The sequence below is a fragment of the Pristis pectinata genome, chromosome 10 (genome assembly GCF_009764475.1).
Source record: "Pristis pectinata isolate sPriPec2 chromosome 10, sPriPec2.1.pri, whole genome shotgun sequence".
Taxonomy (NCBI): Eukaryota; Metazoa; Chordata; class Chondrichthyes; order Rhinopristiformes; family Pristidae; genus Pristis; species Pristis pectinata.
This window is the reverse complement of record NC_067414.1, coordinates 50,856,608-50,875,026: the sequence shown is the minus strand read 5'-3', so window position 1 is coordinate 50,875,026 and position 18,419 is coordinate 50,856,608. Positions and strand designations below refer to the sequence as shown.

At 40.2% G+C, this 18,419-nt stretch overlaps 1 protein-coding gene across 6 annotated transcripts in view; it reads right to left on the bottom strand.

The window, feature by feature from the left end:
- Positions 1–18,419, bottom strand: part of l3mbtl3 (L3MBTL histone methyl-lysine binding protein 3) — a 102,710-nt gene that overhangs the window by 30,587 nt on the left and 53,704 nt on the right. For all 6 annotated transcript variants that reach the window (XM_052024434.1, XM_052024429.1, XM_052024433.1 and 3 more), the window contains one exon: positions 13,342–13,444. In XM_052024434.1, the coding sequence (XP_051880394.1) occupies positions 13,342–13,444 (103 nt within the window). The remainder of the gene's footprint in view (positions 1–13,341; positions 13,445–18,419) is intronic.

Here is an 18,419-nt window from a genome sequence, read left to right as displayed (position 1 = left end):
GGCAAGAGAAGAAACTCATGTAGATAGGCAGATGGAACCTGGTGGGGGAGGGTGATGAGTCTAGATTACAAGAAGGAGAAAGATGGAAAAGGTGAACAAAGGGAGAGACCCTAAGTGGACCAGGCATTTGTCTGCACCGTGACATTGGATAAGGCTGAGGACAGACCAGTCAGTGTGGGGATGGGAAGTGGAGTTGAAATGATGTGCAACCAGAAGCTCAAGATGGCCATTTTGGACAGAGAGCAAGTTTTCCGCAAAACAGTCAACTAGTCTACGCTTGGTCTCACTGATGTAGAGGAGGCCACATTGTAAGCACCAGACACAATGGACCAGGTTGGAGGAGGTGCATGCAAATCTCTGCTTCACCTGGAAGGGTTGTTTAGGTCTTTGGATGTTTATGAGGGAGGAGGTGAAAGGACAAAGTGTTGCACCTCCTGTCGTTGCAGGGAAAAGTGCGAGTCACAGAGAGAATGGTCCCTGACAAAAAAAAAAGCAGAAAGTTGGGGAGAGGGAAAGGTGTGACTGGTGATGGGATCCCGTTGGAGCTGACAGAAATGGTGGAGGATGATATGCTTGATGCAGAGGCTAGTGGAGTGAAAGGTGAGGTCCAAAGGAGCTTGATTTCTGTTGTCTGGGGAAGGGAGAGGGTAGGAACAGATGTGCAGGAAATGGAGGAAATGTGTGCAAGGGCAGAGAGGAAGCCATATTTCTAGAGAAAGGGGAACATGTCAGAAGCTCCAGAGTAGAAAGTCTCTTCTTGAGAACAGACGCAATGGAGACAGAGAAACTGAGATGGTGCCCTTAAAGAAGATGGTGGGAGGAGGTATAGTCGAGATAGCTGTGGGATTCTATGGATGTTTAGCAGCTATTGTGGCTAGTCTGCCTCCAGAGATGGAGATTAAAAAAAGGAAGGGAGTGTCAGACAAATCCACATTAAAGTTGGTGGCAAAGGCAAGAAAACTGATGAGTTCTGCATGAGTGCAGGAGGCAGCGCCAATGCAGTTGTAGAGGTAGCAGAGTTGGGGAGGGTGCCAGAGTAGGTTTGGAACAAGGACTGCTCCAAGAAGCCAATGAAAAGACATGCATAACTAGGACCCATGCGAGTGCCCATGGCTTCACCTTTGATCTGTAGAAAGTGGGAGGAATCAAAAGAAAAGTGGAGGGTAAGAACAAGTTCTACCAGGCAGATAAGAGTGTTAGTGGAGGGAAACTGGTTGGGACTTTGTTCCAGAAAGCTGAGGGCCCTGAGACTTTCCTGATATGATGAGATCTGTAATGGTACAGGAGACCATGGCCTGGTGCTCATTTGTGGGGTCATGGTCCAGTGGAAAGCATGAGGTGTCATCTGAGAACTGTCCTCTGCAAGGTAGAGGTCAGCATTGCCAGACCACAATGGCACAGTCCTTGTCAATGGGTTTGATGATGAGATTGGGATTGGTCCAAAGTGAGAGGAGGCAATAAGAGGGGCTAACACTGACAGAGAGGAAAATGGGGAGGTCAAGGTGGTTAATGTCACGTCAGCAACTGGAAATGAAAAGGCCAAGAGAGGGTAAAAGGCCAGAAGATGGTGTCCAAGTGGAGGGGGAATGCTGAGGACATGAGAAAGGTTCATCAGTAGGGGGTGAGGATTCCTTGCTGAAGAAATAGGCATGGAGGTGGTGGAAGAAGAGCTGGAATTCATTGAGACGCGAGCAGAGGGATACAAAGGCGAGATCTCTGCTGAGGACTGACCACTCAGCATCAGAGAGGGAGAAGTCAAGTGGGAGCGAATGATAAAGATATGGTAAGGCTTAGAACTGGAGTGAGGTCATCAGTGGAGGGTGAGGATGGATTCCTTGCCAAAAGTAGACCCTGATTCAGGGTCTCGACAAGATATGCCGGAACATCCCTTTTATCTCCACAGATGCTGCTTGACCCACTGAGTTCTTCCAGCAGTTTACTTTTTACTCCAAAAAGATTCATATTGTCTGAATTTACTCTGGGCTCAATAATAAATATCATGGCTGGCAAACTCATCTGCAGTTGTTCTGCCAAACATATAATAGAGTAAGCATATTACTACTTCCAAAATATATTTCATTCATCTTGTCTTGTCTTGATTTTGAAGATCACTTTGAGAACATCTTGTACAAGAAAATAGTCTGAACATACCAAAAACATTTGGGCATTGTAAGAAATGCTTCAATTGACTTTTTCCCCTCCCAAATAACTTAGTTTATCCCTTAAGAACATAGGACACTTAATTGACTCAATAATTTATACCTAAATTACCAGGCAATGTGGCTCGCTGTAAACTTCTCAAAAGCAATTACAGATGAAGAACAAATTCTGGGTTTTGCTGGCAGCACTCATCTCCCAAAAGTACCTGTTTATGAAAAAGGGTGCTGCCTAGGATTTCCTAATAGGGTAATTAGCCACCAGGTTGTGCTCCAACAGCTGTTTTGGTTATGGTTTGCCATATGAAATAGTGCCAGGTGTTATATTGAATTGGCTTTAAGCAAGGAAAAACTATTTTTCTTCAGAGCACACATGGAAATCAGGACAATCAAGGGTAGACTGGATGTGGGGACAGAGTTAAGGATTGGCACTGGTGGGGCCTGCAAACACAACCACGGATTGATTCAGTGTGTCAGGGAAGTGTGTGTTCGTGTTCCTTGGTGGTAGAAGTGGAGGACCGATAAGAACCAGCAGGTTAAAACATTAAGTACCTACCCCAGTGGGGCTTGCAGTACCAGGCCTGGGAATTGCTCAGGGAGACTCTTTGAAAGAAAAAAAAATCACACAGCTGCAGTGCAAGCAGTGCTATGAAAACTTGCTTTTGGGTTACCAACAGCAGACATGCTCTGGTTCAATGCGACTAATTTCTCCTGACAATACTCTGAGTGAGTATTGCAGGAATGATGTCACCCAGTAAATAGCTCATCCGCATAAATGTGATTTACAGCAGGAAATGCTTGGCTGGATTTGCAAAGTGGCACAATTTAACCTGAAAAAGCACATAAATGTGTTATACTCTGGAGGGCTAGGGGTGGTGAGGTGGCTGATGGAGGGGATGGGAACAATAAATAAATGATTAAATAAATAGAGATAATTGTCTTTCATACGTGCAAGACTGATAAAAGCATTGGCATGTGAACTAAAGTCTCAACATAAAATCATGCATCAATACACGTAGACAACCAAGTGAACCTGTAACAAGATCCCACATAGTTAAGCTTAACTGTATTTCTTAAGCTATCCCATGTACTGCATTTTAGTGATAGAAATGGCAAAGCTCTGGGAAGGGTAACAGAAAGCAGACTACCATGTAGATTAGGGAATTGATTTTTTTTTCCAATAATGAAAAATGTAAATGCTCTCTTCAGAAATGAGAGTTCATTAGTCCCAGAGTTAAAAACTTTAGATTTAATGGTCTTGCAGTTGATATGCATGTCAATATTAATTGGCTAGTATTATCTGAAACTAATTTTAGAGATTAATTAATTGCCTGCTGAAGCACCTCTGGTACTGCCTGCAGAATCAACATAATCTGGAGATGTAGTTTAGATATGAACTTCTAATGCTCATGTCTAATCAAGGCTCCTGGCTAAGCAGCATACAAGAGTGCCATCTCTAATACAACAGCACCATCTGTTTCCTTCTGTGCTACAGTTCATCAGTAGCATTCAGAAATACTTCAGATTTTGTGCTTAGCTTGAAGTGGAAGCCCATCCATAAGCGTGTGATTTCTGCAGTGCCTTGTGAAATTACAGCCTTATCAGTCAAAGACTATTGAACTCAGCTATCTGAAAAGGACATCATGTGCACTGTCATTTCCAACTCTACTGTAATAGATATTAAGACCAGGAGATGTTAGTATACCGATACAGGTATCTGAATAACCGGAAAGGAAACTGGCTGCTGACAGCCAGTTATATTTTCTCCCAACTAATTCTTCTTGCTTCAACCATGATCCCTCATTACAATGCAATCCTGGGGCTACTGTGTACAAACACTGATAGCCCAGTAACTGCCAATAAAGTTTGAACCCCATTTATTAGGAAAAGTAGTTGAAAAATGTCTAATTTTTATCTTACTCACCTATCAGTAACATTCTGATGTTCTGGACCTTCATTTGTTTGATATTGCTATTCTTCTGAATTTGCCAATTGTCCACAGAATTCAGACTTTACACCATGGTTGGTGGCTTATGCACTACAACTTGAGAACTGCAATTTATCTTTCTATGTTCCCACAAGATTAAATACATGTCAAATTAATTTTCCTACAGTAAATAGTCAAAACTAAAACAAAACCAAGAACTGTGAGAGTGCTCTGAAAATCAAAGTAGTATAGAACATACATTTTTAATTTTTTTTCCTTTGGGATGATAATGCTTTAATCACCATGCAATTTAATCAATCTTTTACATTGCCCTTTTAGCATTTGTTTTCCTTTTTGAATAGTCGTGCAAATAAAAATAAGGATAAATACTTCCAAACTTTTTGAAAAAGTGTTCCACTTTGTAGGCAAGTTATAGAGTCATGCAACACAGAAAAAGGCCCTTCAGCCAAACTGGTCCATGCTGACCAAAATTCCCATCTAAGTTAGTCCCATATCCCTCCAAACCTTTCTATCCATGTGCCTGTCCAAGTACCCTTTCAATGTTGTTAATGTACCTGCCTCAACCACTTCATCTGGCAGTTCATTCGATATACTGACCACCCCCTGGGAGAAAAAAAGTTGCCCCTCAGGTTCCTGTTAAGTCTCTGCCCTCTTACCTTAAACCTGTGCCCTCTAATTCTCGATTCCCCAACCCTTGGAAAAAAGACTGTGCATTGACCCCATACATGCTCCTCATGATTTTATATACCTCTACAAGATCACCGCTCATTCTCTTACATTCCAAAGAATAAAGTCCTAACCTGCTCAACCTCTCTCCGTAACTTAGTCCCTCAAGAACCAGCAACATCCTTGTTAATCTCCTCTTCACTCTTTTCAGCTTAATGGCATTTTTCCTATAGCAGGGTGACCAAAACAGAACACAATATTCCAAATGCAGCCTGACCAGCATCTTGTACAACTCCAACATAACATCTCAACTTCTGTACTCAGTGCCCTGACTGAAGGCCAGCGTACCAAAAGTCGTCTTTATCAATTAATATTAAATGGTTTCAATGAAAATATAAAATAGCAAAACACAATTGATAGCTAGTTTTTTTTTGGACTGTTAAATTGAGAAACTTGTGTTATATTGAGAAACACATCATTGCTTATGTTTCTTACTCCAAAATAAATTTCTAATTTGCACTTATCCTTTAATTTGATCTCAAGAGATTTCCCGTAAATAAATGTAAATATGTATTTATAGCCTGGACTGGTAACTATAAATAATTATGCCTCTTAAAATAATCGACGATCAGATACATTTAACTTAATCAAGTATTGCCAAACTGCATAGAAAACTAACACAGTTTTAAATTTGTCCATCATTTTGAATGCATTCATTTTTTGAAAACATACAAAGAGAACTGCTCAGATATGTCATTCTGCATTATTCCACTCCTTTTGATCAGTATATTCTGCCCATCATAAATATTGTACCTAATTTTAAATTCAGAGGATGAACCGAACAAAATCCAATTTGAAAAGCAAGTAAATACTTGATATCACCGTGCAAGATAATAGAGCAGAACTTTATCCTCAGATGATTATATCAAACATGTAATATTGTAACAACTGTGAATTGAAGATTGTGGGAGAAAATTCAGAAATAGAGTCCTGTACAATGCATTAAATAGCCATTTATGCATGTAAAGTATATGTGCTCAGTTAAAATTGGATCAGTCACAGTGGAAGTAGGAGCACAGTTTGCTACTTTGTTGCTGCTATCACTATTTGAAGCAACAGCTTGAAGACATCAGAATACCTGGTTATTAGGCAGCTTCAAGACCAATTATAGCCTGCTCAAACACCTTCCAAAATCCACAGGCCATGATGCAATTTACACCGCCAACATATAGCTGCAAGGATACTCATTCACTGAGTGCCTCAGTGATGACACCATTGATAACATTCCATTACTGAATGTCCTCTTGTCAATGACTGTCTACTCAGAGTGGAAAGCTGAGGGAGGACCTTCAGCCATGGTCTTGTACCTGGACTGTTCCCTCCATCAAGGTCTACATCACACTTACTCTGAACTTCCTTGCTGCTGGATCTTTATGAGTGGCTAACATAGATCTTCCCTTTATATCGCAGTTTACTGCTCACCTGTACTTAAAAACATAAGAAATAGGAGCAGGAGGATGCCATCCGGGCCATCGAGCCTGCTCCACCATTCAATAAGATCATGGCTGATCTGGCCATGGACTCAGCCCCATTTACCTGCCTTTTCCCCCATAACCCTTAATTTCCCTACTATGCAAAAATCTGTCTTAAATATATTTAATGAGGTAGCCTCTACTGCTTCCTTGGGCAGAGAATTCCATAGATTCACTACTCTGAGAAAAGCAGTTCCTCCTCATCTCTGTCCTAAATCTACTCCCCCGAATCTTGAGGCCATGTCCCCTAGTCCTAGTCTCACCTACCAGTGGAAACAACTTTCCTGCCTCTTTCTTATCTATACCTTTCATAATTTTATGTTTCTATAAAGATCGCCTCTCATTCTCCCGAATTCCAGCGATTATAGTCCCAGGCGATTCACTCTCCCCTCATAGGCAAACCCCTCATATCCAGAATCAACCTGGTGAACCTTCTCTGCATTGCCTCCAGAGCCTATATATCTTTACTCATGCAAGGAGACCAGAACTGCACACAGTACTCCAGGTGCGGCCTCAGAAGTACCCTGTACAGTTGCAGCATAATCTCCCTGCGCTTAAATTCAATCCCTCTAGCAATGAAGGCCAACATTCCATTTGCCTTCTTGATAACTTGTCGCATCTGCAAACTAACCTTTTGAGATTCATGCACAAGCACTCCCAAGTCCCTCTGCACAACAGGATGCTGCAATCTTTCACCATTCAAATAATAATCTGATCTTCCATTTTTTCCTTCCAAAGTGGATGACCTCACATTTGCCAACACTGTACTCCATCTGCCAGACCCTTGCCCACTCACTTAACCTATCTATATCTCTCTGTAGACTCTCCATATCCTCTGCACAATTTGCTTTCCCACTCAATTAAGTGTCACCAGCAAATGCAGATGCACTATACTCGGCCCCCTCTTCCAAATTGTTCATGTATGCGGCCCCAACATCAGCTCCTCCAGCACTCCACTCACCACTGACTGCCAACCAGAGAAGCAGCCATTTATCCCAAATCTCTGTCTTCTATTCATTAACCAATCCTCTATCCATGCCAATACATTACCCCCAACTCCATGCATTCTTATCTCATGGATAAGTCATTTATGCAGCACCTTATCGAACACCTTCTGGAAATCCAAGTATATATTTACCTGTTCTCCTCTATATTATTATATAGCGCTCATCATGTCCTCAAAGAACTCCAGCAAGTTTGTCAAACAGGACCTGCCCTTCCTGAATCCATGGTGTGTCTGCCTGATGGAACCATTTCTATCCAGATGTCTTGCAACTTCTTCCTTAATGATAGCTTCAAGCATTTTCCTGACTACAGACGTTAAGCTAACTGGCCTTTAGTTACCTGCCTTTTGCGTACATCCTTTTTTTTAAGAAAAGGACGGTGGCGTGACATTCGCTGTCTTCCAGTCCACTGGGACCTGTCCAGAGTCCGGAGAATTTTGGTAAATTATCTACTTAAATGATTCCATCTACTTTGATTGTAATGAGGAAGAGGTAACGTCATAAGCAGTGGAATTTTCTAGCATTTCTGACTTCCTACAGATGTTAGCAGGCATCGATGGCACATATTCCCATTAGGTTTCCACATCCTCAGTGATGTGGATCTTCAGAGAATTTTGTCATGGTCAATACCACGTTCAAGACACCTTCATCCACAAAGAGACTGAACTGCCAGACATTTTGTGTGACCAGACTGTCTGGTTGGATGGATCCTGGGAGAGAAGAGCTGCTTTCTATTCTTTTGGCTCTTCATATCAGTGCTCTGACTATTACTGAACAACAAAGATGCAACAAATCATTACAGAAAATGGCATTCATCTTCTAAAGAAAAAGTACCATTGCCCTCCAGTGTACACCAACCAGATGCAGAGACTTCATCATGGCATGTTCATTGTAAAACCTTAGTAGCTGAAGGCAGTAAGCCAATACCAGAGGAAGAGCAGCAAAGAGAGCAGGTACCCGAGGGCCAAGAAGCATAGCCTGAAGAGTAGCCAAAATAAGAGAGTGATATAGGTGGCGGCTGAATTGGGCAAGTGGGCTACAAGAGACTTGCTGACATAGAAATGGTTCTCATAACGAACCAGTAAAAACATAGTCCCCAAAGCAAAGCCAGTGTCCTCTCTATACTCCAATGGTCACCAACAATGTACCATGTCACTAATCAGGTGGGAGGGTGGGGGGGGCAGATGATTTAACAATCCTTCACAAGTTGCTTTGCAGATCTACTTGTACTGATCAGATGACATCAATAAATGAATGTCTAATCTAATTAGCAAAATGGTATGCTACAACTCTTCTCAGTTTGTAGCTCACCTGAGCATTTTTCATGAGGACATTAAATCTATTTGCCCATTTTTTTAAAAAAATGGGGATTCCCACATCTAAAAGAGACATTTCCTACCAGACTCTAATGTTGGCCCTATTGGGTCTCTTGGCATTCATAGCACACAGAACTACCCAGGTGTGCATCTCACTTGTACACTGCTTTGAGTGAATGTGGGAGATGTCTCCCTCCCCCTTTCAGCCTCTGTGGCTGCCATATCGAGTGTACCTTAAAGGGCTGCCACCTTTCCTCAGGTTGATGTACAGCAATGTGTCTGAAGCTGCACTAAATTGGGTTTTCTCCTAGTAGGAATTGCACAAGTTCTGCTTCAGCAAGTTTCTAGGTGTAAACCACTCTAATGCTGTTTCAAATGCTTTATAGCCAGTCTCATGATTTTTCACCGACAACCTCAATGGACATTATCACTAAAGCAACAAGGGTTAATCACACTCAAATATAGTGAAATCCAGTAATGAGGCTAAGGCAGCTTACTGCTGAGCAGCATAATTAGTAATACTTGGTGTTTCAAAAAATGGTAAGAGTAAAGCTTTTAGGTAACATTTTTTGTGGAGCCTAGATGACCGCAAGTATGGATCACTGCCATCTGGTGTCTGCCCCTCTCCATCTCACCTTCTCTGCACAAGAACTAGCACAACCTCCAAATTCTCTGAAGCAGTATCATTCCAAAACCAGTAATGGCCGAGTCCCAACTGAGACATTCAGCTTATTGACACAAGAGAAATAACTTTAATCCTCGCAATATCCCAGTCCTCCCTAGTTGAAATAGATCGTTTGTGTTCTGTCCATTGTATGCAACTTGCGTGTGACCAATCTGCCCAGTTCTACTTTTTGATCTGCTTAAAGGTCACTTTTTGAAATTAATTAACCTATTATAACCTAACAGCCAGTCTTGATTTTACTATGGATACCATGACTGCATTATATAAAACAGAGAGCAAGAGCTTCTGCAGCAATATAAACGGAAGACAGTAGCTAAAGTAAACATTGGTCCCTTAGGGGATGAGACTGGGGAATTAATAATGGGAAATACCAGAGAGTCTTAAAAATCGGTTCTTCAGGGTAAAAGACTAAAATAATCCCAGCTCCAATGGATAATCAAGGGGCTAAAGAGAAGGAAAACTTAAAGTGCTCTGTTATCACTGGAGAAAAAAAAAATGTACTGGGCATTCTATTTGGACTAAAGTCTGACAAGTCTCCTGGATCTAGGGTCTTAAAGGAAGTACCTGCAGAGATATGTGTTGCTTGTAAGCTATCAAACATTCCTGGAATCTGGAGAGGTCCCAGAGGATTGGCAAACCACAAAGGTGACATAACCATTCAAAAATGGAGGGAGACAGAAAGAAGGCAACTTTGGCCAGATAGCTTAACATCGCTTATTGGGAATGTACTGGAATTCATTATAGGAAGACATAATAGCAGGACATTCACAAAATCTTATGACAACCAAGCAGAGTCAACAGGTTTTATGAAAGGAAAATCATGTTTGATAAATCTGCTGGAATTCTTTGAGGATCCAACAGTAGTGAATTTGGGTAAGAAGGCATTGAATAAGATGGCACATCCCAGGTTACTGCACAAGAGCACATGGGATTGGAGGTACTATATTGGCATAAATAAGGGAAGGGGTTAACTAACAGAAAACACAGTCAGAATAATTGGGGCATTTTTGGATTCGCAATCAGTAACAAACCAGTGGAGTGCCACAGCATTCAGTGCTAGGGCCTCAAATTATTTACAATATACATTAAAGACTTGTGTGAAGGGACTGACAATTATTCTGATGATATGAAAATAGATGCGTTAGCGAGTTGCGAGAAGCACACAAAGCCCAAAAAGAAATTACATGAATGTTAAGTGTGTCGGCCAAAAAATTGGTAGATGGAGTATAATGCAGTATATTGAGTATAATTGAAAGGAAAAGTGAAAAAGCAAATTATTATTTAAATGGAGTGAAACTGCACAAAGGTATCTGGGGATCTGGAAATACAAAAGGGCTGGCATGGAGGTAATGCACGCAAGTAGGAAGGCTACTGGCACGTTGGTCTTTATTGTAAGGGGTGTGGAATAAGAACATACTGATGCATATTTTACAGGGTGCTGGTGAGGCTGGACCTGGAGTGCCGCAGACAGTTTTAGATTCCTTATTGAGAGAAGTATGTGCTTTCATTTCAGGCAGTGCACAGAAAGATCACTAGTTTGTTTCCTGGGATGGAAGAGTTGACAGCTGAAGAGATGTTAGGCAGTAGGGCCTATACTAACTGCAGTTTAGAAGAATGAGATGTGATTTTATTGTACATACAATATTCTGGGGTGGATTAACAGGGTAGATGCTGAGAGGCCATTTCCCCTAGTGGAGGTACAGTATCTAGAAACAGGGTGCAGAGTTTCAAAATAAAGGGGTCATCCATTCAAGACAGAAACGAGGAGGAATTCCTTCTCTCAGAGAGGAGTGACCATTTTGCATTCTTTATCCCAGGAGATCTGTGGATGTTGAGTCACTGAATATATTCAAAGTAGAGCAATACTTTGAATGAGTCTGAGCAGAGAATGTTAATGTGGTGTTGCAGCCACCATTGGATCAGTCATGATCTTACTAAATGGTGGAGCAGCTAACTATGCTGATTAGCCCACTCCTGTTCTTGTTTATTTTGTTCTAATGATTATTATGAACATTATATATACACCTCTTATTCTAGATTAATACCAAGGCAGATACAAGTCACTGAAAAGCTAACATAGCAGTTATTTTCCAACCATCCAAAATCAAGGCCCAAGAATGTGAACAATCTCAGCTAGATACCCCTCTCTCAAATGTAAACAGATCAGTAATTTATCCCTTAGTGGTGATGATGAACTTGCTTTGATACACAAATAATGATGTGGAGATTTCTGATTAACAATACCATTTCCAACAACTGGAGAACAGAACTCTAGTTTCATAAAATTATGGCAGCCAGAGACCGCAAGATATAAATTTGCACAATGTTAGCTTGATCCTCTTTCAGCCATTTATGTCAGTGATACTGTACACATTAGGGCTTTTGCCTTTTTTATTCTTATGTACACATGATCAATCTCAAAAAATGTACAGAAAGTCCTACCATGATAAAATAAGAAAATGATAGCAAACAATTTTCCTTAGAAACTTGATTTAAAATTTATACTTAATGTAGCAAATAGCAACATACCAATTCTGACAGATACCTCATTGGCTTATAACTAATCATTAAAGGTAGCCAAATCACTCCATACTCTTGATAATACAAATGTTATGATGTTGAATCCCATTTCAAACAAGGGATAGCCAAAAACAAAAAGTTTCATATTCGATGGAATCCAATGGTGCTACAGAATCTTGCTGAGATTTCCCCAACATAATATTGAGGAAATCACCTCTTAGATCCTGTGCTACACAGAACTGGCAAAGGATCCAAGACCCACTGTCTCCAATGGGGATTCAGTTGGGGAATTTCAGTATTCCAGACCTGCAGGTTAGGAGGCAAAGGGAAAAGATTCCTGTATTTATTTATGTGGGTTTTTAAGAAAATAACCAATAATTTTGTGATTTTATCCAATTTTACTAATTTCCAAAGACAGACAGTCCTCAGGTTATGCAAGGTTCCATTGCTGAGAACTGTCCACAAGTCAGAAATATCCGTTTTCTATACCTACCCATATTGTATCGCTCTACATACACTTGCTATTCAATGAAATGAAAGAATTATAATCACCCTAACACTACCTAAACTAATGGAATCTCCAGTCATTAAAGTATGTTATGAAACATTATTGGGGAAATCACCTCTTAGATCCTGTGCTAGACAGACCTGGCAAAGAGTCAGAGACCCACTGATTTCAATGGGGATTCACTGGGGACAAACCTGAAAAATGCTTTAAAATATATGGGAGATTTCCTTAAGTCAGGTCATTTGTAATCCGGGGACCCCCTGTATCCATGAATGTCAAATTCAATCACGGGTTTGACAGGAAACAATCCTGACCTCTGTTTGAGCCCCAGTCAGTCATTGATTGGACCTTGCTGCTCAACTCAAAAGGAAGCAAGGCAAGTCTTCCAGAACCAGCCCAGAAAAGTGCAGGCAGGTAGGGACTGTTAATGGTGATTACGGACAGAAGGCTTAGCCTAGCACAATCCAGCCCATAAAATGTGTATGCCACTGATAAACAACACTTCCTCTAGACAATATATTCAAATGATATAGAACATGGTATATAAACAAACACCAGAACAACTTGCATTTACGTAAAAGCTTTCACAACCTTGGGTTGCCAAAAGTGATTAATCACCAATCAAGTGCTTTTTGAAGTAGAGTCACTGTTGCAATGTAGAAAATGCAAGTCAGTTTAAGTAGAGAGCTCCCAAGAACAACTCTGAGCTAACATCCAGGTAATTTGTTTCAGTGCTGTTGTTTGAGGTATAAGAAGTTACTCAGATACTCTACTTTGTCTGGAATGGTGACAAGGGACCTTATGTTTCCACCGAGGGTGGCAGATGGCCTCAGCTGAACAGCTCACCCAAAAGACAGAATTTCCTTCTGCAATGCATTGGAATGTCTGCCTGGATTTTGTTTCATGGAACTCCAGGGACTTGAGCACAAACTAAAGGACAACATCAAATTCTACTCTGAATGTTAAAAACAAAATTGATCTATTTTCTAGCAAACACTTCTTTTACCTGTGGTGGCCAGAATGTTTCACTCCTTTTATGTGGCCGATGCCTTTACAACCTGGAGTAGGGCATCCTCCTTGTTCTGAAGCTTCCACCAGATCCAATGGGCCTATTTGCATCAAAATACAAACAGTTAATTCTGCAAACCATATCAAATTTACCATATTCCATTTTGCCATAGAAGGTCATTTTAGCCCATCAATTTTGACTTCCTAATCTCTTCTCCCCACATTCCCATCAACTCCTCCTAAATTCCAGTACTCACCTAAACACCAGGGACAATGCACAGTGGCCAATTAACCCGCACACCTTTGGGATATAGGAACAAACTCAAGCACTTGGGGGAATCAACCTGGTCAAAAGGAGAACATGCAAACTCCACACAGACACCACTGGATCTCAGGATTGAATCGAGGTCACTGGAGCTGTGAGCTCTCCTCTGCTGCCCTCAAAGTGTCAAATCAAAATTTTTAAACAGTTCACAAAGCCTAGATCCTGAATGAGTTAGAATTGAGAAGGATACAAGAATGTCTATCACTCTTCTTTGTAATGAAACCTCTTCATGTAAAAGCTAAAAAACTTTCCCCAGAAAACAATTTATTTACTTTTGTGTCCAGACTTCTTGCCCTCCCTATATATATATATATATATAAAACCAACAAGACAGGTTAAAGCCAGAAGGTAGGATAATATATATATATTACACACACACACACACACAAAAAACAGGGAGGCAATGCAGCACTAATGATTCCCCTACCATCTTTTAAGGTGTTGATTAAATCCAGTATCTTTCTGGTCTGTGTGGATCATCTGCTCATTTAATTTATTTGTTGAGCTATTTGGAAAACCCTGTACTAACTTTAATGCTATGTTCAAGATTAGGGTACTGTATTTTTTTTTAAAAAGAGTTTGACAATACATACTAAATATATGGATTTTAAAGTCTTATTCATTCAGTCACAAATTTCAATTTTGGAAACGTTGCTCAGTTCTATTGAAAGGTGAACTTAATTAATCTAGAAAGTAACTACTATTCTACGGTGAAGTAACAATGAGTCAAGATGTACAAAGAACTTTGATGATGGAAACAGAGACTGCAGATGCTAGGATCTTTGATTATGTAGGCAGAACTAAGGAATAACTAAAATTAATGACCTTTGTTCTTCCTCATTCATTTATCCTCCACATACCAATGAATGTCCAGGACTTGTAAAAATACAGACACGTAAGTTTACATAACTTCACATTGAGACCAGCTTGCGTTAGAGCATATTAAATTACTAAATTAAACAATGTTTCCTGAAAGCTTACAAGTTATTCCATGCACCTGTCTTGTCAAAAGCATTGATTTTTTTTGTATTTCTGATATAAATAACTTTAATAGAATGTTTCTATTTCTTATCCTGTGTCAGCTGAAGAATGATTTAAAGCTTTTTTTTAAAAACACGCCATTCACCAGTCATTGTCTCTTTGTCACGTCGATCCTGATTGAATAACAGCCAATGATTCTAAGCAAGTAGATTACACTGATATTTCTGCTTCAATTACCCAATAACATTTTGATCTATGCTGGAATAATCTAAAATAATTTGGCAAAATTTCTCTTTTCACTGAAGCAGATTATGAAGGGAATGAACAAATTCAGATGACTTGAAGATCTCCATCCAAGCCAGACAATGTGACCTTGCAGCACGATATTGCTAAGCTTCCTATTGTTTGACCAGTCAGTACCACTCTGTTCAGACACTGCCATGTTTTGTTATCTCAGGCTGAGTGTGGAGAACTCATTCAGTCTGGGGAAAAAAAAACCTAATGAACCCATTTGTAAACTGCACTATCTAGTCAATCAACAAGACCCTTGATTATTGCAGATTGCATGGCTTAATTACTAATCTTCTACTAAATGTTATTTTGGTTTCAAACTGCCATCACTCAACATGTCATTTTAGAGTGCATGTTTACCTCAGAGACAATGGTTAACTTCTCTTCCCAAAGAGTACAATCATTCATTAATCACAGATTTAAGTCTGAAATCTCACTTAGAATCATCAAGTAACACAGCATGAAACAGGCTCTTCAGCCCAACGCGTCCGTGTTGCCCATGGTGCCCACCAAGCTAGTCCGATATCCCTCCAAACCCCTCCTATCCATGAACTTATCCAAATGTCTTTTAAATGTTGTTATTGTACCTGCCTCAACCACTTTCTCTGGCAGCTCATTCCATATATGCACCACCCTCTGTGTGAAAAAGTTGCCCCTTGGGTTCCTTTTAAATCTTTCACCTCTCACCTTTAACCTATGCCCTCGTTTTTAGTTCCCCTTCTCTGGGAAAAAGACTGTACGTTTACCCTACCTATGCCCTTTGTGATTTCTAACAAGGTCACCCCTCAATCTCTTACATTCCAAGGAATAAAGTCCTAGCCTGCCCAACCTCTCCCTACAACTCAGGCCCAAGTGCTGGCAGCATCCTCAAATCTTTTCTGCAGTCTTTCCCATTTAATGATGTCTTTCCTACAAAAGCGCAACCAAAACTATACACAGTACTCCAAGTGCAGTCTCACCAACATCTTGTACAACTGCAACAAAACGTCCCAACTCCTATATTCAATGCCCTGACTAATGAGGAACCAGATTCCAAAACCACAACCCTTCATGGTATGCCCCAGCAAACAGCTACCACCTCCTCACCATAACATGGGTACAAATTCTACCAGATTAAATGATGGTTCCATAAGTGGCAGATGTTGAATACCTGCATAATTTATTAGCCTTACTAGCACGTCTTATAGCCAAGATCCAGAGCACAAGGGCTAGTTCTCAATTCCATAGTTCATATTAATGTAATACAGAAGTTATTCTAAACTGCTGCATCAACTGTAGAACATCTACCTTCAGCTCAGCTGATGCACACTTTCGACATGATACTTCACAGGGCTCCTGTTCAGTGCATTGCACCAGGCTACTTCACTACCAATTGTTTATTAAAAGGTTTTCAAATGAAGAGTTGGAAAAAAGGCAAATTCCTTGCCTAATTTATTCAATGTCAGTTCAGTACAGCCTAGACCACTCCATCTTTTTTGCCACTGATTTGCCTCACCATTAGCTGCTGGCTCTTTTTGCACGTTTGTTGCTTAATGTCACAAAATCTAATATCTGTTAATTAAACACAGAGTCCTATAGGAACCTTGTATTGATTTCTGTAAGTAAGCACAGGGAAAATTTAAATATATATCAATTAAGAGATATCCTGGTCAAGGTATTGTCTTGTAGAGAGATGAAGTTTAGGGGTTAGTAAGAGTAAGGGTCTTTATATGCTTTCACTTTTCTTTGAAATACGACATGTTGACAGTGAATACCTTGACAGAAAATGTACAAGGCACTTTTTTTTTCCAAAAGAGTAAGATGGATAGGTATGGTAATAGCACAGAATCTATTTCACACAAGTAAGTTTGAGTTTCTTTTTAAAATAAAGAGTTTGTGTTTCAAAAGGTTAAGAGCACCCTGCAAGATTTATAGGAATAGAAACCTGCACCCTGTCACTTATAATTACAAAACCTGAATTAGTACATGTCAGTTATCCATTGAAGCCAATCTCACAAGTCCAGGACAACGCAAAGCCACTACTATATGTGGATGGGACATATTTCCACTCTAGTTAAGTACTACTAACTTTGAATCAAAAGCTCATGGTGCACTTATTCCCATTTTTATTATTTGAGAAGACATAAAATTTAATTTGTTTTAGAAAGCCTAATATGGAACATATAGAACAGTACAGCACTGGAACAGGTCCTTCGGCCCACAATGTCTGTGCCGAACACAATGCCAAATTAAACTAATGCTTTTCTGTCTGTACGTGATCCATGTCCCTCCATCCCCTGTATATTCATGTGTCTATCTAACATACTCTTAAACACCACTATCATATCTGCTTCCACCACTCCCCCCAGCATTAGATCTCCCAAAGTGCAGCACCTCACACTTGCTCAGATTAAACTCCATCTGCCACTTCTCTGCCAATATCTGTAACTGATCTATATTCTGCTGTACCCTTTGACACTGTCCACAACTCCACCAATCTTTGTCTGCAAACTTACTTACCCACCAATCTACACTCACGTCATTTATTATAATCACAAACAACAGAAGCCCCAGCACTGATCCCTCTGGAACACCGCTGGTCACAAACCTCCAACCAGAGTAACACCTTTCCACCACTACCCTCCGTCTACTAAGGAGAAGACTATTCTGAATCCAAAATTACATGCAGTTCAAATATTATATTTCCATCACTTAATTACTGACCTTTAGGAAGAAGCATGTGATTTTATTTTCAGTCATCCACTTTCACAAAATCTGTCAGCTGAAATCAATGAATTTGGCAGGGCATTTGTGTGTGTATTAGTGGTTTCTACATCTTCTACCTGGGCTCCTAAACCCCACCTATCATTACTGGGATGAGGTATTTAAATAAGCCTAGATACCTGAAAGGTGATGGTTGGTAATAATCCAATTCTGGGATTGTGCTCAGATCCTTTGACACTCTCATAACCTTCCATTCTGTTCAATGTATAGATATACAAGGTCCTTCTTCAGTGTTTTGAAAATTTGACTGTAAATGCATGTGTGGGATTGCAAAAATTGTAGAGCATGCTTTTGATGGTTTCTTATTATCTTCTTGTCATCTTGCTTCACACTGAAGCAGTTCTAATATCATAACTATAGTTAAGATCTCCTCGAATTTGTGAAGATAATCAAGCTTTGAAAAAAACCTGTGTGCTACTTGAAAGAAGATCAGTATATAGATGAATGAAGTATAGTTATATTATCTTGGATAACATGTTTTCTGGAGAACATTATGTTGCATTTTCTTATACATAGAAAATACAGGGGTAACAGCATCATGAGGAGGACACACACTAATTACTTTAGTGATTAAGCATTACCCAGTAATGCTTCTACGATGCCATCAAAAGGTTTGAAGGGGTAGCATGGTGTAAGGGAATGTTGGCATTAAGGTTGGAGGAGACTACTGTTTCCTCCTGGGGTTGTACTCTGAGAAGCTGGTGGTAAGCTAAACT